Raw genomic sequence first — 26,173 nt, 5'->3', positions numbered from 1 at the left:
GGGGGTAGTGATGCTGTTTCCTGTGGGGCTGGGTAGTGACAGGAATGGATAAAGGCAAGTAAGTATGAATATGTACATATGTATGTATGTATGTCTGTGTATGTATATGTATGTATGTTTTGATATGTATATGTATGTATTTGTTCATATATGGGCATTTATGTATATATTCAAGTATATGAGTGGATGGGCCATTCTTCATTAGTTTCCTGATGCTACCTTGCTGATGAGGGAAACAGCAATTATGTACAATAAATAAATAAAGTAAATATATGTAGAAATATATGTAAATGTGTGATTGTAACCAAAAACAGTGATAAGTGTCATTGAGTGAATGTGGGTCATAAGACTTGCCCCAAACCCCATTTCCCTGCATTGCTTTTGACAGGGGAAGTGTGCATTATCTTTAAGTTTATGTTACCACTTTATAAGTTAGGTTAGCTCATGTGTTTGCACATATCCTTTCACCTTTACATGTATATTTTTCATATACAGTAATAAGAGTTGCTATTGAATCAGTCAAAGGCTCCCTTTGCTCTTCTTGCCATTCCCTCCTTACTCCATCCACTGCCTCCTGCTGAGGATCACTGCATTAATTTCAGTACTCTACCATAGATGTATGAGTTTTTTTTTCATATATTCTTTCATTTCACAGTTACAAGCAAAATTTGAATTTGTTTTTTAAGTCCTGAGCTGCTCTGAAGTTTATTTGGGTTAGATATGATGAAAAAATATGCATTGGAACACACAATCAACAACAGTTGTATAAACACAGGCTAGCATGGATTGTAACCAAGGAATGAAGTACAGTCTCAGTGATAAGCTTGCTATAAAAGCATTTATGATACTTTAATGCAGAGAGAGAGAATGGATATTATTTTTCTTGATTTTGCCAAGGCATTTGACAAGTTGCAGAATTTTGTTTGAGAGAGCAGTGAAACAAAACATAAAAGGCAGGACATGAGGGTAGGTCAAAGTTTCTAAAATCCAAAGGATTCAAAGCAGCAGCAAACAAAGCTTGTGTGACAAAGATGATGTTCTGTCAAATATGTTGCAAGTAACAGTATCATGCAAGCTTGAATGGTGTTTATAACGATATCAGTCTAAGACAGAGAAAGGAAAGAAATGAGTCAGGTTAATTAGCATGTGATGGTATAGTCATAAAAAAGATTGGATCAAGGGAAAATTAAGAAAAAATGCTATGACAGGTATATAAATGAGCAGAAGAGAACAGTGGAATTATTGATGGAAAATTTGAACAAATAGGTCATGGAATGAATAACTATAATGGTGACACCTTCTTAGGGCCCAGCAGGGAGACAGATTTAAAGTGAATTGATGTTCCATTTAGGGTTCATCATAAATAAAGAATTGGAATTCAGGGAACATATGGAAAAGCTTTTAATGATGAGCCAGGTAATGAGCAGTATGATAATAAGAATTTTCACTGTTTGAGATAGAAAGCTATGGATGAAATTCATAGAAAGCTGATATGGAAATTTATCCTGTGTATATTAAAAAACATGGAGAGGATGAGTGAGGAAAGATTGACCAAGAGGATATATGTGTCGGAGGTGGAGGGAACAAGGAGAAGAGGGAGACCAAATTGGAGGTGGAGGGATGGAGTGGGGGGGATTTTGTGTGATCGGGGCCTGAACATGCAGGAGGGTGAGAGGAGGGCAGGGAATGGGGTGGATTGGAGCGATGTGGTGTGCCGGGGTTGACGTGCTGTCAGTGGATTGAATCGGGGCATGTGAGGCGTCTGGGGTGAACCGTGGAAAGCTGTGTAGGTATGTATATTTGCGTGTGTGGACGTATGTATATACATGTGTATGGGGGGGGGGGTTGGGCCATTTCTTTCGTCTGTTTCCTTGTGCTACCTCGCAAACGCGGGAGACAGCGACAAAGTATAATAATAATAAAAAAAAAAATATTAAAAAACAAAACTGAATATTGTTGCATTGTATTGTTACTTAAGCAAATAGGTTAATAGACAAGAGAGAAACCAGAAAACTCTCCAGGTAAAATTGAGAGAATGGAACACTCGAACTAATGTAAAAGACTGAAAGAACATGAACTATTTAATATAGAAAGAAGGATAAAATGCTGTATGATAGTTTGTGGGAACATAGATCATAAAAAAGATATTTTTCAACTAAAACCTCACATTTTAGAAGAAATAGTGACTTAAGTTTGCAAGTGTTTCTTAGAGTATGGTAAAAGGGCACTGAAAAAAAAAATTTTGAGAGCCTGGTAAAAAGCTGGAGCAACTCTTCAGTGTTTTGCCTTAAAAGATCAGAAATAGGAACAATGAACATGGAAGTCTTCTGAATAAATCTAGATGCAAGCTTGGCTAAGAAAAGTGCTGGATCATCCCAGAAGTGATGATTATGGGAATTGTGCGGCTGCAGATATCAACAGCATAAACCAAGCAAAATCTGCACTCTGAATCAATTGCTTGCACACTAACCTGGCCTCTGGCAGAATCTTGGGTAGTTAGGTGATCTTTACCTGTGCTTGTGTGTGCATGCTTTTGTTTGATTTGTCCTCATTCCCCTACAACCCACAAACAAAGGTTGATACTTTTGTATCATCGTTTTACCGTAATGTAGATTCCCATATTTTTTCTTAATGATTTTGATCATGTGTTTTATGAACTACTCAGCAGTGAGTCATTACTAATTCAGTTTAATTTCCCCCATAAACAGGAACAAAAAGCTGCCCCAGAATATGGTCAGGGTATAAACCCCATTTCCAGACTGATCCAGATCCAGCAGGCCAAGAAAGAGAAGGAACCTGTATACACACTCTTGGCTGAAAGAGGTGTACCACGTCGAAGAGAGTTTATCATGCAGGTATGGATATATTTCCTCAAAACTCTGTGTAGGGCAACTGTAATATAATATTTTTTTAATTAGGTACTAAACCTTAGAGTTCACAACTTCATATTCTTTCTTCCTTCTTTGGTAAAAAGAATTAATAGCTTCATGATTGGTGTGGTTTCTAGAAGATTGTATTTTAACCATTTTCTTGTAGGGAGAACAAGAATCATTTTTTTCATAATGTCAAGGGCCATAAAATAATGTAAATTTTGAAATATGATTCACAAGTTTGTGAAGGTGTTAGATTTTACTTTCATTGATGAAAATACGTTTTGACAGTCTGCAAACTTGTCTCCCCCCCTTTTTTTCACATAGTGTGGAGTCACTAATATTCTAAGTGAATTATGAAAATGAGGTATTTAGTCTTAGCTTGTGGATGTTACTTAATGTGTGATTTTCAGAATCATGACTGTAGACTTCTACATATCTTTATGTTTATTATGCATTGAGTTTTTAACCCATAAGTTGTGCAGATTTTCAGAAATTATCAACCTGATCTGGGGGGAATGATCTAATTTTTTTTCCTTACTGAATGAGTCTTTGTTATACTTTATTAAAGAAAATATCCAGAAAAGAAGTATTCTTTCCTAATTTTGGTGTGTGAGGGTGTTGAGTGGATGGATGAAGGCCTGAGCTGGCAGATGAGATGTTTCTTATCTGTGTAAGTATACTGCAATTTTAGGCATTATTTCCTGAGACATGGGGAGGGGGTACATATAGCGAGAGAGTCATGGCAAATGGTTTGATGAAAATATGAGAGATGGTGAAAGCTTTGTGTACGATGAAGTGTGGCAAATTAGCTAGGGTGGATGGAATACCAATTGAATTTCTTAAGAGAGAGGTTGACAGTGTTTTTGATTGGTTATTCCAAATTTTAAGGATATGTATGACTTAGGTGCCTTAAAAACTGGTGGAATGCCCGCATAATGCTATTTTAAAGAAATATATTTATATAGATGGCATAAAGGAGGTGGAAAAAAATATTTTTATATAGATGGCATAAAGGAGGTGGATTGGATTAGGACATTCAGTTGATTGTGCTCTCTCAGCTAAAAAGAAAAGAATGAGGTGGAGATAAACAAAACTTAAAAGCAAGGAAATGGAGGATATTGACGTTTTGAGCCAGATGGCATTAGAGTTAGAAAGCTCAAGATCCATAAGGTGACCAGTAGGTGTTTTTACTGTAATGCAGCAGTTAATGTATCTGACCATGAAGCATTCATGGGCTCCCCAGGGTCAAGTGCACAGGTTTGAATTCTGGTCGCGGCAGTCAGTCCACAGTTAACCCAGCCGTTCATCCACCTCTAGGGGTTGGTCGGTAAAACGGGTACCTGGCTCAGGCAAGGGTGGATGGCCTTGATTAGGGCCTCACCTGCCCGTGCTGTCTCAGCTAACATATAGAATTCCAGCCTTGAAACGGAAACAAACACAGAGATTATAGTTAGAGATCTTATAATGCAAAGGAGATGCAGTCGTAGGCAGTTGGGTTTCAGATCAGGGAATGATTAAATAGGTAGTGTTCTGTGGAGGAAAGGTGAGATTTGAGACCACAAATGTTGCAGAAATGAATAAGGAAAGAGCAAGTTTAAGAACTTTGGCTGTGGAAGTGATTTTGTTCCTAGTTGCATGATGGCAGTCAAAAGGGTGCCAGGATCTGGTCATTCTTTCATTGGTGATGGGTTTGTTGTGATGAGAAATACTGCTTTTTTTAATGTTACAGGTAATTCTAGGTTGTGAACCATACTTGGACCTGTTAACCTTAATCACTTGAAACTTTTAAGTTGTTAGTAAGATCAGTGTTTTTATGTATTGAATACATTCCTTTCACAGGTAACTGTTGGTAGTCAGAGTGCACAGGGTAGTGGGCCCAACAAGAAGCTTGCCAAAAGAGCAGCAGCCGAGAACATGCTGCAGCTGCTGGGTTACTCTCGTCCTCAGCCACAGCCAGGCAAGCCTGCCATTAAGACTGATGGTGCAAATTCAGACCCTGACAAAACTAGAAAGGTGAATTTTTGTAAAACTTAACTACCTGTTGTTACATGCAGATTAATGCTTACTGCTTTATAAGGAGACAGACTGTGTTATAGTATGTCTCTGTTAGTGTTGTCATTGCCATTGCCGTCAGTATCATGCCTGTCATTCACATGCTCCATCAAGGTTATTTAAAGAACTGATAAGATTACTGGAACATTCTCATTGAAAATTATGGCTATTTTTTTAAGTATATTTACCTCATAAATGTTAAAGATCAAAGTAGTTCACCCTATTCTGAATATTATTGTATATTGTTATAACTGTTTAGGATTATCTTGGAGCTTTAGGTGTTGTCCTTGTTCATTTTAGGAAGAAAAATCTCAGCATTGGGATCATGTGCCCTCCTCCTCCCCACCTTCTCTTCCTCTTCCTCTCCCTCTCCCTCCTCCTCCTCTTCCTCTTCCTCTTCCTCCATGCTTAAATATGAGGGGATATGCTTTTATTACAACTGTTTGAAGTAACCTAATTTGTCCTTTCATTGCCAAATACCATATTGGTCCACTCACATGGTTACACTAAAGCACATTTTCTTATTTTTATATTCACATCGTTCATAAGTCAGTATCTGCCTTTTTTCACAATCTTCCCAATAAGACTTACTATAACGTTCATGTCTGAATCCAGTCTTGAGATTAACCATCATGTTGTTTCATATATATGTCTTCATTGAATACAAATGAACTAGCAGTTCTTCACATTCTGCACATAAGTACAATACAAGGGAAATTTGTAGTCTTACCTTTTTTTTATCATAATATTGTAGGTAACCTTCTTGGAAGATGGAGCTGATCAACGTGGTTCAGATGCAGCAGTTGTTGGAGGTGTTAATAACATGGGCCAGATGGGGGGACCAGCTGTTGGTGGGGGAAGGCAACTGGTACCTGGGCTTATCATGATGCCAGATGGGTCAGCTCTCCATGGTTTCCAACAGGTTCAGCCACAAGGTAATTAAATGTTTTGTTTTAAATATCTTGCACTACTTTGTGAATTGTAGTTTTAACTACTCAGAAATTTTTCATGAAGTTACTAAAATGTTTTATATATGCCAGTGCTTACATTTCTAGTGATAAGTCACCTTCAGGGGAGTTTTATTATCATCATAAGACAAAAAGGAGTACCGTCTCATCAAAGACCTTCACACTCCAAAGGAGTTCATCATGCCCCTGCCTCTGATTGGAATGTTGCCTTGTAGCTGCAAGAGCCCCATATAAGGGATCTTGAGGTTGTTTAATTAAATTATCATTATTTAAGGCACTGATGACTTTACAGGCACCATATGTGTTTCATGATATCCCCTCCCTCTTATGCCTAAGGGTCTTATAGTCTTCAGGTCTTAAGAATGTGTACTTGCAAACATGGTGGTATTTCTGTGGATATAAGAATGTGTACTTGCAAACATGTTGGTATTTCTGTGGATATATATCAGATGAACTAAGGTTTGAGGCATACAGTTGTACATATCTTCTTACCTTCCTTCCCTAGGAGCCCCTTACTTCTGCAGAGCCCCTGCAGCACTTGGGAAGTTTGCCAAATCCATGGGGGCAGGACCACAGGTCATAAAGTGTAGTGATGCTTTAGGATAATTGAGGGGCATGTTAGAAGTAAGTTTTCAGTGTTTTCAGTGTGGTTAGTTCATCGTGGGCATATTGTTCTGAGATACATTGAATCGGTATTTGTAGTGATGTGGGGATAGGTGATGTCCAGAGCATAGACAAGTGAATGTAATTTATACATGTCTGCTGAGTGTGGGGTTTCAGGTGGATGTACCACCAATGGTTGATAACACAGGAGGGCAGTTGTTTAGAGCTTGTTGGCTGATTTAAGTGTGCATGTTTTGTTAGTGTTGTTCTTGTTGGGATGAAGGGGATCTTTGAGTTTAGGTTGGGGTGCTGAAGTGCAAAGCAAGCAGAGGTAAGCTTTTTATTTCTACTTAGGGGTTGGTTGTTTTTTTATGGAGTGATTTCAGTGGGAAGGTTCTTGTGCTGTTGCAAGAACTGAGCATTGAGCATATTGGGTAGGGATTATGTAGGGAGAATTTTTGATGTGTTTTGTAGGTGTTGGATGTTCATGATTGCATGGAGCCTGGAATGCTTTAAATGCTCATTTTTCAGTGGTTTGCAGCTTTGTTATATTTACTAATGACAGGTTGGATGACCAAGTGGACGTGGTGTAGTTTAGGATGAAGGAGGTGAATTTTGTGTAGAGGGTACTAAGGGATTCTTTATCTTGTTAGTTTGTTTGCTGTTTTTTGTTGATGTTTTTGGCATGGGGGGGAGTGAATGGTTGGTATATGTGTGTCATTTATGATGCCCAGAATAGTTGGCATTTATTTATGTGGAAGTGATTGAACATTGAAGGTGATGAGAGACTGCCCATTGGATGTGTGACTTTCTTGGATAAAAAGTGGAGGCTGAAGACTTGTATGGAGATGCAAATGATTTGTTTTGTTTTGGGTGAGCCATTGTTCCAGTTATGTAATGAAATTTTGCATATTGCTGTTTCTAGGGTGTCAGGGTACTGCAATGTGATTGCAGGGTCATCTGCATGTTAACGTTTCATACTGTGGTCTGCAGGAGGGACTGGGAGGTCATTTTGGTAGACAAAGCATAATAGTTTTAGAGACGAATCCTTTGGGAGAGACTGGCTTGGTGGTCAGCTTTGAAGTTGGCAAACCACTTTCTATCATTGTTGCAGAGGATGGTGTCATGGATCTTTGTGTGAAAATATCAGGGAACAGTGTTGCATGCTTTGTTGATGTCTGTTGCCACAATTATTTTGAGGGAAGGGAGTTGGGTTGGTTGAAGCTTTTTGTATAATGTGGTTGTTAAGTGATTGGATCAAAAGCCTTGCTTATGTGGGGTGTTGGTGATTGATACTGCTTGATTCTGTATTGGATAATTTTTTCAGTTTGGAATCTGAAAACAGAAGTTATATAGGATGGTAGGAGGAGGGAAGTTAGGGGGTTTAGAGTGTTTTAGGGTCGATTCCATGATGGCAGGTTTTCAGATGTCATGGATTTTGTTGTGTATCGTAGAGTTATTGAAGATGCAAGGAAGTACTAGGATTGTAACTGGGCCAAAGTGTTTTATGTGGAAGTTAGATACATGTTGTTAGGGCATGTTGCAGGAGAGTTTTATAAAGTTTTACTTGCACTGCATGTGTCAATGCGAATGAAGGGTGAATGAAGAATGTGTATAGATGGACTTTGTGTAGGTTTTTCATGACTTTCATGTTCAGGGATGTGGTTGGTATGTGGCTTATTTTTGTACATATTCCCTTGGATGTGCCTTACAAACATACAATTGTATGTATACATTTTGATATGTCTTTTGAAGACTTGGTTTATTTTGCATTTCAGTTTGTATCTTAAGTGTGCTTAGGATCATTTACAAAGTTTCATATCCAGGTGAAATTTATGAGTTGATATGAATATATATTTTCTGTGGATAAACTTGTGTATCATGAAAGTGTAATTATTTTCACTGTTGATACGTATGTACAGGTATGGGTATGGTAAATGTAGGTCCAATGGTGAATATGCAGGCAACAGCAACAATTGCCAAGGAGCTACTAAAATCAGGAAACTCTCCAACTGCAGAAGCCATGGCAAAACAGAACCATCACTCAGGACCCCAAGGACCACCTCAGGTATAGCCCAATTTTACTTTTAAAGGTTCAGTTTTGGAAATTAGACTGATTTCTAATTTTATTCATTGAGGAAGAAAGTAATCCATCAACAGCAAGACAAGAATAGTTAGAACAAGCATTCTTTTCTTTTGTTCCTAAGCTGTCGAGTGGAAGTAATTTCCTACAGCAGTTCTTAGAAATTGTAGTAGAATTTAGTTTCCCTCTTTATTCCTTACTCATCAGATCAAATATTCTCTGCAATAAGCAGAAGTTAAGGGACATATAGGCAGCAAAATCTGATCTGTAGAAAGCCATATCGCGTTAACAGAGTATTTTCTCTACTCCCAAATAACTTTCTTAAGCTAACCACACATTGCCTTTAGAGTTTACCCAGCTGTCAGCTTTTGCCCCTCCTCAAGGATCATTATCTCTGTCTTATGAATACTAGCTAAGCATATAATAAGTCTGTATGATGGCAGAACCAGAATCAGGTGATTAGGTACCTTTTTGATTAACCCATTGACAGTTGATGTGCTGTGTATGGCACAAGATGCCTCCTGCAGTTGATTGCAAGTGTGATGTATGTGGCCTGGGGTATTGAAAATTCTGGGCTAGATAAACAGTAGAGTGTTGAGTCAGGAACCAACAACAGCTAATGGCAACTCAGATAATGCTTTTATATCCTTCACTGTAGTGGTTGGTAACCTTCAGAATACCATGGGCATAGTACTGTACATAAGTTTTTTGCCGCCCATGCAGCATTAAAGATAAGGTGTATAGATTATATATGCTGATAATTATGTGGAGAAATTAAACATGAAATATTGCAGGTACTTTCATGTAATAGCACATCATCATGGGAAAGCAGAGATATGAGACAAAATTCAGTTCTTAGTCAGTACTTGCAGAGAGAAGTGCGCTATTTCCGGTCACATGTGTCAGGCTTCTGGCACAAGGCCAGTCACCATGCCTTTATGAAATCTTTTACTTGGTCAGAGCATATTCAGCTGTTTACAGACCTTGCTTATGGCAAAGCTCTCAGTTTACATAATCCTCCATTAATATTAATGAAACCATGAATATGTCACATCTGCCACCCTTTCATCGAACACATTCAACATTTCTACAAAATATTCGCTCCACTTCTTCATATCGTCTTTGCCTGTTACCACTTTGCATCTACTTCCTTCACAGATGCTCCCACTTGTTCTCTTATTCACTTAACATTATTCACCTCTTTCCAAAACATTTTATTATTTGCCCTGAAATTTGATAATACTCTCCTACCCCAACTCATTTGTCATTTGTCATATTTTTAAATCCTTGATCTTCTGCTGTTTTTTCTTTGACATCTACTCATCCTTACTCCATCCTTGTAAGTTATTCCATAAAACTTTCTTTTATCTTTCACTAACAACTTAAGTTCCTTGTACCACAATTCACCATCCTTTCTTCCACATCCATATCCCACACACCTCTTAACACATGTAAGTACTGCTCCCCATAGTACACTGGATCCCATTAGATTATAATGCTTTGGGTTTTGGCCTTTATGATCTACTTAAAGTTATGCAGTAACACAAATTACGAAAATTTGTTTTGACTCTCTGATTTGGAATACTTCAAAATGTTGCTGTAATTTGTAGACTGACATGAAAAATTTCCTTAACAATATTATGAATTTTTTCTTGTATATTATATGCTTAATTCAGAGTTCAAAAATGCTTCATTAATTCATAACATTGCAAAGATTTTCTCCATTGAATTGTAATTATTGGGCTTAGTTAATTAATCCAGATTACAAATTTATGATATCCAAATAATCCGGGGAGAGTGTACCTCCCATTCCTCACCCTCTCCTAGCTTCATGTACACTCATTTTTTGCTGTTCCTTTACCAGTCTCTCCTGGTGTCTTCGTACACAAGCCCCTTTTCTAAACTTACTCACTTTCATCAACTTCCCACCATATTTCCCCTTTTCTCAGAGCTCATACAGACCTTTTACCTTCAGTTCCAGAGATGTCATTAGAGATCCAACCAGCTGTCTATCTCAGCATATTTACATCCAGAAGATCTCTCTTTAGTGTGCTTATTACTGAGAACATGCAGTAATCCCATAATTCCTGTTCACTGTTAACTCCACTTATCATTGTTTGCATTTGTAAGTCCCTCTTTATACCTGATTTTTCCAGTCACCACCCCTCTTTCAGCATGCAGTGCCAGAAGGTGTTCACCATTTTCATTTACAATTATACCCTCAGTTACCACATCACCCACTCGTGCATACATAACCCCTATCACTATTATGCAGTTCGTTGTACTAGAAATGCTAACACACTCACTCAGGTCATCCCAAATCACTTGCCACTCTTCCTAAATCCTCATGGTACCAGATACATGAGCACTAGCAGATACCCACCTCTCGTAATCCTCTTTCAATTTTACCAATATCAGCCCTCACCTCCTTACACTTTCACACAATCCCACAACTCCTTCGGCAGAGGTGCCATCCTTTCCATTGTTTTCACCCATACACTGACTCCCAACTTTATCCCTAGGACATTACCAAACTATTCTCCTCCTCTCCCTCCCCCCTTCCCCTTAAGCTTAGTTTCTCTCAGAATCAAAACATGCAGTTCCCTTTCTGCAAACATATTACCTATTCCCCTTTTTCTCATCCTGATTCTTCCACACACATACAGACACCCTAGCTTGAGCCTTTGAGGAGGATGTGCGGGAGTCCTCTGCCTCCATATGGGTTACATTTCTGGATCCTCTTCATAAGTTTAGTGGTTCATAAGTCAGAAACTATGAAGAAATGATGATAGTTTACATAAAATTGGAGTAAATACATATACCTGCTTGTAATAGTGAAAGGAAAAGCAGTTTAGCTATAGAATGTCTAACAGTGTGTTAGATGGAGTCTTGAAACATAACTTTGAGCCATCGTTGATTAACTGTGGAATGGCTCATAGTGTATGGGCAGTTTAGATATATTGAAAATGAATGTAGATTGAAAACAGTAGACTTTTGATTATAACCTGATTAGATGGAGATAATGTATTTATCAAAAGAATTTTTGGTTCATTGTAAGCATAGGAATGAGTTGTTATAGACTTATGTAGAAAATGCATGTAGATAGCATGCATAAAAAGACAAATAAATGGCAAGATGTTCAGGGTAGACTGGAAGTCAGTGAGGGAAAATATAAGTGAGAAAAAAGTATGTATTGAAAATAGTTATAGGGATGTGCAAAGGCTTAGGTATGTGGAGGAGATTCTGCATGAACCACCATGCTGTTTGATAGGACAAGGGTTTTAGTGCATTAATGGTACATTGATAGAAAATGCTGTTGAGCTAATGTTTAGTTATCCCTTAATTAGGGACCTCCACCCAGTCAGCAGGCAGCCATGCAATCACCGCAACAGCAGCAGTCTCCCATGACTGGGCCACCTCAGCAGCAGCAGCAGCCTCCATCTCAGCCTCAAGTTTCGCAGCAGCAGCAGGTGCAAACACAACAACAGCAAGCCATGGTTAATCAGGTATAGCAATGCAGCAGTGGTATTTTGTCAAGCATTTAGAGAACAGAGAAATCAAAAGAGGACAAGGACGTGGAATTGTATGGTAGAATTTTATCAGTAATGAAAGGAAGTTTAGAAATTTGTTGTAGAATGTAGAATATAAAGTCTGACATAGTCATGAGTACCCTTTAACCCCTTACCCAAAGTCACTTTAAGATGATGGTCAGGGTGCTTCATGGCCTGTTCAAGCTTGTTTGTTCTCACCCCTTTCTTAATGTGATTTGAATGTGGCCTCCTTCACGAGCAATGGTTGCTCATAAGCATTTAGATAAACACTATTGGCAGGGCTGCTGTGCTAACAGTGAATATTGGTAGATGGCATCTACTGATCTCTTTCATCAGCAGTCAGTATTATTAAGAAGTAATAATACTGAGAGAGAATGAGTGAGGAAAGATTGACAAAGAGGATATATGGGTCAGAGGTGGAGGGAACAAGAAGCGTGAAACCAAATTGGAGGTGGAAGGATGGACTGAAAAAGATTTTGAGTGATTGGGGCTTGAACATGCAGGAGGGTAAGAGGCGTGCAAGGAATAGAGTGAATTGGAATGATGTGGTGTACTAGGGTTGACATGCTATCAATGAATAGAACCAGGGCATATGAAACATCTGGTGTAAACCATGGAAAGGTCTGTGAGGCCTGGATGTGGATAGTGAGCTCTTGTTTCAGTGCATTACCCATGGTAGTTAGAGACTGAGTTTGAACGAATGTAGGCCTTTTTTTTTTGTCTGTTTTCCTGGCACTACCTCACTACCCAGGGGGTAGAGATGCAATTTTCTTTGGGGCGGGGTGGCGCTGGGAATGGATGAAAGCAAGCAATTATGAATATGCGCGTGTGTATATATGTATGTATGTCTCTGTATGTGTTTGTTTATGTGTACATGTTGATATATATATGTACATGTATGTGTGGATATGTGTATATATGAGTGGATGGGTCTTTCTTTTTCTGTTTCCTGGCATTACCATGTTATATTATTTTTTCTTCGTACATACTTGCCATTTTCCGCATGAGCAAGGTAGCGTCAAAAACAGATAATGCATCCTCTTTGGAAAATTGAAATACAAGAAGGCAGGGTTTCCATCTGAGTTAACCATGGACTGGCTGTAGTGACCAGGATTGAACCCATGTGGACTCGACCTCTAGGCATCTCTTGAATGCATGACGGTCAGCAGTGCTAAGTGTTACACCACAGAGCTCCAAAAGGTTGTAAGGGTTGGTTGCAGGGAGGTAATAGCAGAAGAATTAATGAACTTGAAGTTTTTTCAACTTGGGCTAAGAGAGAGGCAAAGGAAGAGCCATCACTAAAATGTGAGTAGTATACATTTCTAGGATGAATAAGACTCTTTTAGTTATGGAATAGGTGCTCACAAGGAAAAATGATAATGATTATAATTATATGACAGCACCAGTTTTTGAGAAGTAGATTTTGTGATTTTCATATTTTGGGTTTCGAGATAGAGGTAGATTGTAGTTATTCCCAGGATGTTTGTGTTATTTTGGGAATGAATTGTTTTTTAGAGTTTAATAACGAGATTTAGAAATTTTTAGAATTTAATAATGAGATTTAGAAAGAGATATAGTTAGAATTGTAACAAGTTACAGCTTTGCAATATTAGGATTGTCTAATATAAGGGAGGAGATATGTTCATTGCAAGAAATGCAAGTATTAGGGTGAGGAGAGGAGAGAAAACTAAGTGAAATATTTAGACTGGAATAATTGTAAAAGAGTTTAGGGGTTAAGGAAAGAACATTTAGGAGAAGTAGAGGGTAGACTGCTTCCCCAAATTTTATCTCTGCAATTATAATCCCCTGGTTTAGTCACCATTTGTGAAAATCCAGAGGTTGATATACCCTAACAGTTTCTGTGCTTTTGACTACTTATTGAATAGATATATCTAATGATAAAGGAATATGCATGTCATTCACAGAACCCCAATGTGTCATCAATTCAGGCAGTGCGACCCAAGGATCAGCTGATGTATCTGGCCCAGATTTTGGGGTTACAAGTGCAGTTTACTGATTTTCCTAAGGTAAGACGTATGCTGAGGATAACAGTCTAAATTCAAGCTGAAGGTTAATGGTTCTGATTGTATTTGCTGTCCAGTTCTCTCAATGACAAACCTGTACTTTATGTATATCTTAACCCATGTTAACTTACTCTCCATTCCCAGGACCCCTTTTTATAGGGCTGCTGCTGCATTCCAGAAGATAGCAACTTCCACCACTGGCAGACTTCTCTGTTATTATTTTCCTAGAGAAAAAATGTAGAAAGGTGCCGAGCGAGGTAGCGCAAGGAAGCAGACGAAGGAATGTTCCAACCCACCCACATACACATGTATATACATACACGCCCACACACACACATATACATGCTTGTACATTTCAACATTTCTTTTTCTTTCTTTTAAACTATTCGCCATTTCCCGCGTTAGCGAGGTAGCGTTAAGAACAGAGGACTGGGCCTTTTTTGGAATATCCTCACCTGGCCCCCTCTGTTCCTTCTTTTGCGTCGGCGAGGTAGTGTTAAGAACAGAGGTCTGAGCCTTAGAAAATCCTCACTTGGTCCCTTCTCTGTTTCCTCTTTTGGAAAAGTAAAAAAAGGAAGGGAGGATTTCCAGCCCCCTGCTCCCTTCCCTTTTAGTCACCCTCTTCGACACACAGGGAATACGTGGGAAGTATTCTTTCTCCCCTATCCCCAGGGATAATACATATACATACACAGACATATACATATATACACATGTACATACTCATACTTGCTGCTTTCATCCATTCCCGTCACCACCCTGCCACATGATATGGTGGCTCTTAGCAAAGGAGAGAGTAAAGTTATGAGGAGTTATTGATAAAGAGAGGGACAGAACTGGTTTGTGGAGGCATTAAACTTAACCAGATTTCCTCATCCCCATTGAGATATTCTGTCCAAGTCAGTTTATGGAGTAAGTTGTATCAAGATGAGATGCAGATTGAGTGCTAGAAGAAGTAGGAGCAGATTTGAAGGATGTGGAGGAATGTAGTGTTGAGTAGTCCGCATATGAGTGCTTTTTTTTTATTTCTAGAAGAAAAGATATTGTTGGTAGAAATAAGAAAAGGTGTACGTAATAACAATGGTCATAGCATGTCTTTTTGCAGCCTGTGCTTGTGATTTCAGATAATTGTGATTTATAGATAATGGAGGGCAACAAGTATCAGTAAAGAAAATTGTTTTTATTTGCAGGGCAATAAGAGTGAGTACCTGAGTTTGGTCTCCCTGTCCACGAATCCTCCTCATGTCTCTCATGGGGCTGGTCCTACAATTGATGACTCTCATGACCAGGTGAGTACAATGCATAAAAGTATATCATGAAGTAGTACATTTATAGAGCTTTTTAGTTCTCTTAATGAATTAATAGAGCCTTTTACTTTCTTAGGTAAGGTCTATAGGACAACATTTACCATTGGAATTTAAAGATACCATCTAACCACTGGGTAACAGGCTTAAACCAGTTTGGAGCCTCCTGTTTCATGTACCATCACTGCCACTCTTTTCTTTCCTATTAAATGTTAACAATACAGGAACAAGTTTCTTGTATGTCATTATTGATTTTCAGCTTCAGAAAATGTATTATTTTTTGAAGAGATTGATTTAGCAAGTATGATAGACAAGTTCATTGGAAAAGGACTGGAGAACAGTTGTATAGACATAATGGTTTCTTTGTATACATATAGTTTAAATGAACATGGGGATTAGTGATAAAAGAATACAAAGGGTTATTGAAGGAGAGGAAGAAATCTTACGAGAATGATGCACGGAAGACTTTGAATTTTTGAGCCTTGTAGCTTTATGTGAAAGAGGTGGCATTGCAGAGAAATTTCTTTTAGGGGAAACTTGAGAATGGTAGTGATAATAAGCTGTCAAACTGATTGTACAAAGGGGGTGGTAGGATAGGAAATTAAAAGTCTATGTAAACATCCAGAAAATGATGTCTGTTGTGTTAAGATCTGTAGGTGAAATATCAAGATCATAGTTTGAGTGCATTGATAGACTGGATAAATGTAATGTTAAGATAGTCTGGATATGTTGAGAGAGTGGGTTAACGTTTTTGGTGCTGTGGATGTATGTATATCTTCTCATTAGGAAAGTATTGAGAAGGTATGTACGTTTTTCAGTTTTCCTGTGCACATTTGAAGAGGCCTGTGCTTTGTAGGAGCATACTGCACACAAATGTCTTACTTCACTGGCAGCTTCACATTTGCACTTTAGGAAAGTGCTAGAGATGTGCTGTACCTATATTTCCTCAAATAGCATGGTAAAGAGGTGAGGATGTGTATACATGTCCTCAAAATTTCCCACCCTCAGTTGAGTTTTTCTAAGCTTCCCAGAGGTATATGTAGAAGTCATTTATCACCTGTAACTCAGATTTGCTTCCAGATAAATCCTGAAGCTTATCAGTTACTGACAGATTACCTTGGCAGTTAGAGGTTGAACACACCAAGATTTGACCGTGTATCATTGCACCAAGGTTTAAATGTCTGTGACATGCTTAATTTGAATAACTGTGGCTGCTTGAATGGCTCATGGTACTTTTTTAATATTCAGAATTTGGCTGATTTTGCCCATTGTTATGACACCATTTTTACCTTAATATTGTTTATGGATGGGGTTGTTAGGGAGGTGAATGCAAGAGTTTTGGAAAGAGGGGCAAGTATGAAGTCTGTTGGGGATGAGAGAGCTTGGGAAGTGAGTCAGTTGTTGTTCGCTGATGATACAGCGCTGGTGGCTGATTCATGTGAGAAACTGCAGAAGCTGGTGACTGAGTTTGGTAAAGTGTGTGAAAGAAGAAAGTTAAGAGTAAATGTGAATAAGAGCAAGGTTATTAGGTACAGTAGGGTTGAGGGTCAAGTCAATTGGGAGGTGCGTTTGAATGGAGAAAAACTGGAGGAAGTGAAGTGTTTTAGATATCTGGGAGTGGATCTGGCAGCGGATGGAACCATGGAAGCGGAAGTGGATCATAGGGTGGGGGAGGGGGCGAAAATTTTGGGAGCCTTGAAGAATGTGTGGAAGTCGAGAACATTATCTCGGAAAGCAAAAATGGGTATGTTTGAAGGAATAGTGGTTCCAACAATGTTGTATGGTTGCGAGGCGTGGGCTATGGATAGAGTTGTGCGCAGGAGGATGGATGTGCTGGAAATGAGATGTTTGAGGACAATGTGTGGTGTGAGGTGGTTTGATCGAGTAAGTAACGTAAGGGTAAGAGAGATGTGTGGAAATAAAAAGAGCGTGGTTGAGAGAGCAGAAGAGGGTGTTTTGAAATGGTTTGGGCACATGGAGAGAATGAGTGAGGAAAGATTGACCAAGAGGATATATGTGTCGGAGGTGGAGGGAACGAGGAGAAGAGGGAGACCAAATTGGAGGTGGAAAGATGGAGTGAAAAAGATTTTGTGTGATCGGGGCCTGAACATGCAGGAGGGTGAAAGGCGGGCAAGGAATAGAGTGAATTGGAGCGATGTGGTATACCGGGGTTGACGTGCTGTCAGTGGATTGAATCAAGGCATGTGAAGTACTGGGGTAAACCATGGAAAGCTGTGTAGGTGTGTATATTTGCGTGTGTGGACATATGTATATACATGTGTATGGGGGTGGGTTGGGCCATTTCTTTCGTCTGTTTCCTTGCGCTACCTCGCAAACGCGGGAGACAGCGACAAAAAAAAAAAAAAAAAAAAAAAATTGTAAATATATACTAAATACTGGAATAAGAAAATAAAATTAACAGTGGAATCTTCAGGTGAGAATAAGGTCAAGCGTATAGTTTAAAAATCATTTTGGTAAAGTGATATGAGTGTGTATAGTGCTTAGACTTACTGGAGGACTATTTTCAAATTATAAGGAAAGAAATAGCACAAAATATTTTTTTTTACTTACGTTTTGCTGATATGTGTTGTGTACAAAGACTTTAAGTAACCATGTAAATCTTAAAAGATTGATAATCGTAGACTTTATATATTGATTTGCCAATGCATTTTTATATATTGATTTACCAATGCATTTTTTTTCTTTTCTTACAGGCATGCTTAACTGCATTGCGAGCTCTAGCAAAAATGGGCTTGGATACGGTAACAGCAGCCAAACAAGACTAAAGACCCACCGTGAACTAGCAGGAGGGTGACACCAAGATCCTCATTGTTACCAGGTCACAAATCAGTTAGGAACATTTTCCTGGTATAATCATACAAATGGGCCTGACTGACATGTGGAAGTGCTCAACTGAAGATTGTAATAATTATTCTTGAAACAGTTAACAGCAGCATCATATACACAATAGGACGTGGTTGTAAGGATGAATTTAAGTTTCAAGAGTTTTTAAGACCCTCTTCATTTGTGCTACAGTCACTTTACTGACTTTCAAGACTTGGTGCAAATGGCATCAAGCGTACTTTAATGCTGAGTTACCCTTTGCACAATAACAGGAACTCATCCTTAGAGATATCATGCTTGGTGTCATCATCCTGTAACAGTTGATAGATACCTTCAAGACATAATTAAAAGACACCTCATTTCTGATGTACATGACATGATGGTTATGTCTAGATATGGCTTCTTCAGTAATTCTTGGCCTCCATAAGGTCTTGTGGATGGCTTGTTTTGTATTTGGTTACTAAAGAAATGTGAGAGGTAGAAAATAGCTCTTTTAATCTCATAACTGCCAATCTTGCCATATATTCTTACTATCTTTTTTGTATTTTAACCCCCCTTTATAATCTTATCTGTTCTTTTATGCAGTTATATGTGTTATGAGATTAGAATTGTTTTTTACAAAAAAAAAAAGAGTCCTATAATTTGAGTGAAACAGTATGGCAAACAGGATATTGAGTGATATTGAGCTTTAGATGTATCTGAACTAAGGCTCATTTTCCCTATTAAGCAAACTGATAAACTACAAAAAAATGTATTGTGCCTCTCCTACAGGCTTTAGTGTGCCAGTGCTGGTTATCTGGTTTTACTGTTGGGGAGGAGTGTTGGAGGGAGGGAGGAGACTCCTCGGAGACCTCACCCCAAGTGCACATGGTTCTCTGGCCCTCCTTCAAACACTCCCATAATCTTAGGTTGGTAGTGTACAAGAGCTTTTCTTCAGAGAGGTGCTGCACCCAATATTAAGTCAAAATGTGACGAGTTGTATATATTCAATGCTGATGCTATTGAAACACTGTCCTTTTGTCTCTCTCTTAAAAGTAACTATAGTGCTGTGATGGTAGGGATTGTGTTTTATAGTTGATGCTAATACTGTTAAAACACTGTCATTTTGTCTTTATAAAGAGTATCCATAATACTGTGGTAGGAAGGATTGTGTTTTTACTCTTTCTGCTCCGAAGGTTACATTATCGCCTTTACTTGTGGAATTTGAATAATCTCTTTTTTTTAATTTCTGGTTGAGTGTGGAAGCCAGAATGGGATCATTTTTGCTCTTTGCACTCAAAGTAGTGATACAATGAAAAGTATAATTTTTGTTCATGATTTTTATTCTGAATTCATCCTCTAGGTTTTCTGTTTGATCATTCTGTATATTGTACTTTAAGAATATATGACATAAGAAGCATTTTGTTTTCTACTCTAGGTGCATCAGTGTTGTACATCTCGTAACTCCCAAACAGTGACTAAATATCTGGGTCAGTATATGACTAAATATCTGGGTCAGTATAGGATTCTCATGGCAGTGTATAACTAGCACATGTCATAACTGCTCATTGTCACTGTGTAGGGTCCTCTTGCTGGCCTGTTTACAAATTTTGTTTTATATCCTCATTTCTGGTCCATTGGATCCTGCCTGTTGTCCTGTGCAGGTAGCACTTATATTTTTCAGTCTTTCATCCTGTGCATTTTTCTCTCAGACCTGTGTGGCCATTGTATGGGTCTGTTGTTCTCAGATATCCTGTGTGTGTGTGTGTGTGAGGTTTTAGGGAGTACAGTTCTGCTAATTTGAATTGTTAACTCCAGTGTAAATTTGAATAATTGAACTCATGATTTTGAGTCTTATGAATTGAATTGGATGGTTTTTATGTTTCACCTTACCTATTTATATCATGCTCAGAATTAGGAAAGTGATTTTATGTTGAATGAATTTCCTTTAATAATTAGTAAGCCTATATGTCTATTTCAGCAATAGCTATAATAATATTTTTTTAGCCAAAAGCATTCTTGCTGCAGTGCATCATAATTAAAAAGTATTACTAAGAGTAATGCCAGAATGTAACTCCTTACCTGAGCACTAATGACCTGTGGCTACACAACATCTGGAGAAATGGAAGAGGCAGGTTTGCCCAATGGCCTATGGGGTATGAACTTATTGAGCATTGTAATAAGGTGAGCACTAATGACCAGTGGCTACACAGTATCTGGAGAAATGGAAGAGGCAGGTTTTCCCAATGGCCTATGGGGTATGAACCCATTGAGCATTGTAATACCTGGTTCTTTTTATTGGGATATTGTTCTCATTGAATGGGGATTGAATGCAAAATGCTTCCAGTACCTGATCACTGAAGAATTATCCATGTTATAGACATCTTATCCTGTACTTTTCTTATTCTTTTCCATTAATTCATTGCTAAAAGTTGTTTGAAATGTCACCAGTGAGGAGCGTTATTGTTCTGGTAAAAAATAATTTGCCAATTATTTAAGAGTATAAACTTGATCCTTTCCCAGTAACAATAACCACTGACAATGCCTTTTGAGAAACTTCAAAATATAACAGGTAATGAAATGATATTTTGTGTAAATCTTATTTACTCTTATGAAGTTTCTCCTTTTGCTGCCATGTGTTTCTCTGTAACTAATCTGGGATAGATTTTTAAAACAATTACTTGTACAATAGTGGAAATGTGTAGTGTGTGCTGATGTTGCAACAGCTGATTGTCCTAAGATATAGATTGCTCAAGTACTTATTCTCTTACAATTAAAGTGATGTTTTAAAAGTCTACTGCCTAAGCTTCTTCAGCAGTACCACTCTAAGCTCTTGTCTCCAACAGAACCAGATATGAAAGAATTGGGGCATGATAGTGTTACTTGCCAAACCTCTGTAGAATGCATTTATGAGGTTCAGGATGTGTAATTAACCGTAACCCATTAACTGTCGAGAGCTGGAATTTGTACGTCCTTTGTGGATGCGAATTTCTGCTTGTGATGACTGGTTGATAACTGTGGCAGTTAACACTCTCATGCTGTAATGACATCATAAGTGCGACTGATTACAAATATGAACACATATGAAGACAACGGAAAACATTGCCTGAGAAGGTTGCAAAATGTGGCTCAAGTAAACTACCTGGTGGTGTGGTCAAGTGAATAGTATTATGCCATGAACCATTATATATACTAATGCCTTAGTTAACACATGCCTTGCAATTTGAAAATTTTGTCTGTGTTATTAGATCTTAATATTTGTGTCTGTAAAGTAAGAATGATTATCACCATTTTTCCAGGGTAATTGGTATTGTCTAATTCAAATCCTGGGTGATTGACTTGTTAGTACAATTTGTCTCATATTCGACACTTATTTCTTAGGATAAGGAAATTATAATAATTCATGTGTAATTTTCTGATATACATACTCTTTTAAGTTGAAATTAAGTAATATTTCATAGGCACTGAACCTGAAAAACAATGCATGCCAGTGTCCTTTGCATTTTGAAGATACCTTGGTAATTTAAGTTCCACTGCACAAGCATATGATAAGCATAATTTAGTTTGTATAAACCTCAGGACAGTAGTGAGTGAAGTCTGCTTGTTATGCCCAGTTGTTTGAAGCTAGTATGACACTTAAAAAAGACCTCACTGTGTTCTCAGAATTGTAGAGTTGTGGTTCTGTATGAAAATGTCTCCATTACCAACTTTGAAGGCAGCTGTATTAAACTAACACAGATATGTGATTCCCAAAACATTTTGTCACTACTGTTGAAAATCAGGAGACAAGTAGTTTAAGTTAACTTAGATAAATGAATAACTAACTATTATCTCCATCACTAATGTTAAACATAAGAGGCAGATAGTTTAAGTTTGCCCAAGTAAATGTGTCCTTAAACATTATCATCCCTAATGTTTAACACTAGGAGGCAGGTAGATTAACACAGATAAATTATTACATTTTAAGATCAATGATATGCTCTGACTTTACTTAACCACACCATCAGGAAATTGGCTTTTGAAGCCGAGCAGTGTGATATGACCTACTGTTTTGAGTCTTACCAAGGATTACTATAAGGTTCTCTATCCCTTACTAATTGGAAATTGAATCTTATTGAAATTTGGTGTAGAACTGGGAATGACAGGTCAGGTCACAGACAGTGAAGATACAGCTGTTTATGATGCAGCTACGATGATCATCCCAGCACTCTAAGAGTCACATAGTGCTGGAGAAGTTTTGTAGCCATACCATGAACACTGTTGCATGAATTTTATTTTATGTGTAACTTTCTTATTTTAGTCACATGGTTGATGGTTCAAACTTTAGCCAAGTAATTTTTTCTCTCTAAGTGAAGGTAGGCCCTCTGTATTTAGTGATTGTGCATTATGATATTTGCTTTTTGGTGACCTGTATGTCAGTGTCTTATTGACATAACTTGATTTTCTGCTTGCACTTTAGGATTACAATGTTTAGATGCTTGAGTATTTTTGACTTTGCTGTTGTCTTCATGTCTATTCATTTAGAACATTTGAGGAGTCCTGGGGTGTGATGGTGGCAGCACATCTGGTGTAGGGTGTGCTCTCAGAAACTTGTATATTGAGATATTAGTTACCTTAGTATTCAGTAATCCCTTTGCATTTTTACTGAATTGCTGCTCATTTGAGCTTTTGTAAGAAACCTGATGATATTGCATGGTATATGCAAGGGAGAGTTACATGCTTATTAATGTTTTAGGTTTTTGGAAATAATGATCATAAATATATGTTTGCTGAATAATTCTGTTCCTACATGAATGTGCACTTCAATAATTCTGCATTTTGTGCCTCCTTAGATATAGCCAAGTTTTTCATAATGTGGAATGATATTAGAAATGTTGGTTCTCAGGGTTGGTATAATAATAGTGCATGCAGATGTTTATGTAGGATTACTGGCCTATGATGGTTTGTGAAGTCAGGAGACTTCATTCATGTGCATGCACTTATATTTTTTTAAGTTGCAACAAAGAATTAAGAAAAGAAACGGAGTTTTACAAAGATCTGATTGCCTGGGAGTTTACCGGTGAACTTGGTCTGAGAATGACTGGAAATGTCTTTTTTTTTATTTATGCCTTACATTGTGCATTAATTTGTCTATTTTATTTTCTTCTTAATTAGATGCTTATCTTTGATATTTCAAGATGATGGATATTTTCAGTCACTGGTAATTCTTCACATGTGACATGGTTCATCCATCTTTAAATTTTCTTTATACTTTAATCTTTTCTTGTGTTCTTATCATGCTTTATGTGATTTTGTATGCTTTAGACGGTAAGTGTGATAGAAATATGAATTCAAAAAATTATAACACTGTGCAAGGGTTTGATGTGTGCATTCTATCCAGCATCCTGTTAAACATAATTTTCAGTAGAGTATGAAGAAAGTATTTACAGTTTTGATGATGGCCATGATAACCACTTAAAAAGAATTTTGCATAGGACACTGAGTTTTTAATCCTATTTTCTTATTTTGATCAAGATTTGGGGAAAAGTTTTTAAGATTTTACGTAGGGATGGAGGCATATTCATAATGTTTCTGACATTACACATATATTTGCTACAATTTTCTAGAGTGTGTATGTGAGAACTCTCTTTAAAAACTTATGTGAAATCAGATATCATTATCCCCTATAATCCATTATGTTGATCTTATAGCAAATATTGTATGTGGTGGCCTAGTTGCTTTCGTACACTAACACCACCATAATCACCACCACCACCACCACCCCAGCATTACCACTGTGGATGACCTTGACAGAGCCGCCCCAACTTGGTGTGGATTGTATCTTCCTAGAAATTTTTATAGCTCCCTTCCCATTACATGCAGTAAGCTTATACCATTGAAGCTGATGACATTCTGTGCTGTATTTCTGGGTGTTTATCCAGAAGTAATTTATTGTTGTATTGTTTGAAGATGATGAATTTTGTAAAATATGTATTGTATATGTAACATGAATTTCCAGTGATTATATATTTCCTACGAAATAATACATGTGTGTTCTCAGTTGTTTAATGGTAACATTATGAAGTACTGCGCATTGTAAACTGTACAAATGTTCTTGCAGTTATGTTTTTGAAAGTATTTGAAATTGAAATTGATTTGAATGCTCAGATCATTCATGTATACATTTGTCTTCAGTCTTACAATCAGAGTTGTTTTAAGACTGAAGTTCCTGAAGGAACTTTTAATGTTTCTGAAAGAAGAATTAAGCTAAAGAATTTGTTAACATGATGACACTTCCTCTCCAGTCTCGGCTCTGTTATGGTCAAACTACAATAAAAGGTTGGTCTGACACTGTGTTTTTTTTTGTGCTTTTGAGGTGAAATATTAAGACTTTAAGGAAGAGAATGAAAGTTGATGTAGAGATTTAAGTTATGAATTAAGCTAGATATCAAGAAGTTAATCTCAAGATAGATATGGGTAATTTACAACAGATCATATTGATCTCTGTGTCAGGTGTAAGAAGAAGCAGTCCACTTTCATAAGGCAAGATTATTTCATGATGTACATCTGCAATTCTTTTAATACCTTTTTGCTGCTTCTTACCCCAGCAAGGTAAAGCCAAGAATAGAAAAATGATCATAGGAGAAATCCTTGCCTGGTTCCCTTCTCTGACCCTTCCTTTGGAAAGCAGTAACACAAGAGAGGAGGAATTTCAGCCACCACTGCCTGGTCATCTTAGTTGCATCCTAGTGCATACAAGGGGTACATGTGTAGCATTTACCAGTTATGCTGGGGAGTATAAGGGATCAGCAATTCAGGGTGATGGCTCTGAATGTCATTGTGATGACTAATGGTAGTAAAAGTAGGGAGCTTGTGGAGAATAATAAGTTATAGTTTGGATGTACTGGGGATTGGGGAAACCCTGATTATTGGGTAGGGTGTGTGGAGTGAAAATGAAAAAGGTGAATTCGAGTTGTGGAGGGTGTGAAAGGAGTAGTATGGAAGAAAATGAAGGAGAATTATCAGGGAAGAGGGAAAGAAAGTATGTGCAATTTTGCCACCACTAGAGTATGGGAGAATGTTACAGAGCGTGGATGGAATGTATCAAGAATAGCGTGGGTGAAAGGAAAGATTTAAATTGTGATGTATGCATGGATGTAATTATATAAAGAAAGAATGGTTTACTGAATTCAAGCACCCATTTGGCTGAAAATAGATGGATGAGGAATTCCATAATTGGGTGGTTATAAAAGTAACTAGTTTATTCATCACAAAAGAGCTCAAGTTCATAGGGTTGGAAATGTCTATGCTTTGGACAAGCATATTGGTGAAATCCACGTACATAGTGCAAGAAGTTTTATAGAGCAGGTTTAATGGTTTATACATTTAGTGGTGATTTGTTGAATGTTATGTGATGTAAAGTTACATGTTGGTTGAATTGCATTAGTTTTGACATGCATTATATATTCAGTTGTGGAAATTTAGTGATGTAAAGTTACATACTGGTTGAATTGCAGTGGTATTGTGTTGACACATTTTGGATTTAGTAGTGAACATTAAGCGATGTAAAGTTACTAGCTGAACTGTGGTTATACTGTGTTGACATGTATTTAATGGTGAACATTAGTAATGAATGTTTTCCACTTTGATTTTATTACAGTAATGTAATAGTTGACATACTCATAACTATAGGAAAAGTAAACTCTCTGCTTGCTTAATTGTGACTTGTTCATGGATTGTGTTTGACATTCACAGTGGTAGGTACTGGACAATTATTGAATCTGTATGAGCATTGATTGGTTGGTACGAAGAGATTGTGGTGATAGATGTTGGTCAGGCAATCACTCCACTGATGCTTAAGGATATGTATGGAGTTCTTGTGGTCATCTGGGTGGGTCACAACTCTAACGGTC

The 26,173-nt window shown here is 37.7% G+C and overlaps 1 protein-coding gene across 2 annotated transcripts in view; it reads left to right on the top strand.

Annotated features, from left to right (window-relative positions):
• Positions 1-24,609, top strand: part of stau (double-stranded RNA-binding protein Staufen) — a 57,831-nt gene extending 33,222 nt beyond the window's left edge. For both annotated transcript variants that reach the window (XM_071666942.1, XM_071666941.1), the window contains exons 11-18: positions 2,709-2,855; positions 4,713-4,886; positions 5,680-5,860; positions 8,419-8,564; positions 11,927-12,085; positions 14,056-14,157; positions 15,345-15,443; positions 18,173-24,609. In XM_071666942.1, the coding sequence (XP_071523043.1) occupies positions 2,709-2,855; positions 4,713-4,886; positions 5,680-5,860; positions 8,419-8,564; positions 11,927-12,085; positions 14,056-14,157; positions 15,345-15,443; positions 18,173-18,244 (1,080 nt within the window). In that variant the 3' untranslated portion in view covers positions 18,245-24,609. The remainder of the gene's footprint in view (positions 1-2,708; positions 2,856-4,712; positions 4,887-5,679; positions 5,861-8,418; positions 8,565-11,926; positions 12,086-14,055; positions 14,158-15,344; positions 15,444-18,172) is intronic.
• Positions 24,610-26,173: the final 1,564 nt, after the last annotated feature.

This window comes from Panulirus ornatus, chromosome 11 (assembly GCF_036320965.1).
Source record: "Panulirus ornatus isolate Po-2019 chromosome 11, ASM3632096v1, whole genome shotgun sequence".
Classification (NCBI taxonomy): Eukaryota; Metazoa; Arthropoda; class Malacostraca; order Decapoda; family Palinuridae; genus Panulirus; species Panulirus ornatus.
Note: the sequence above shows the minus strand (reverse complement) of the source record. Positions and strands in the feature narration are given on the sequence as shown.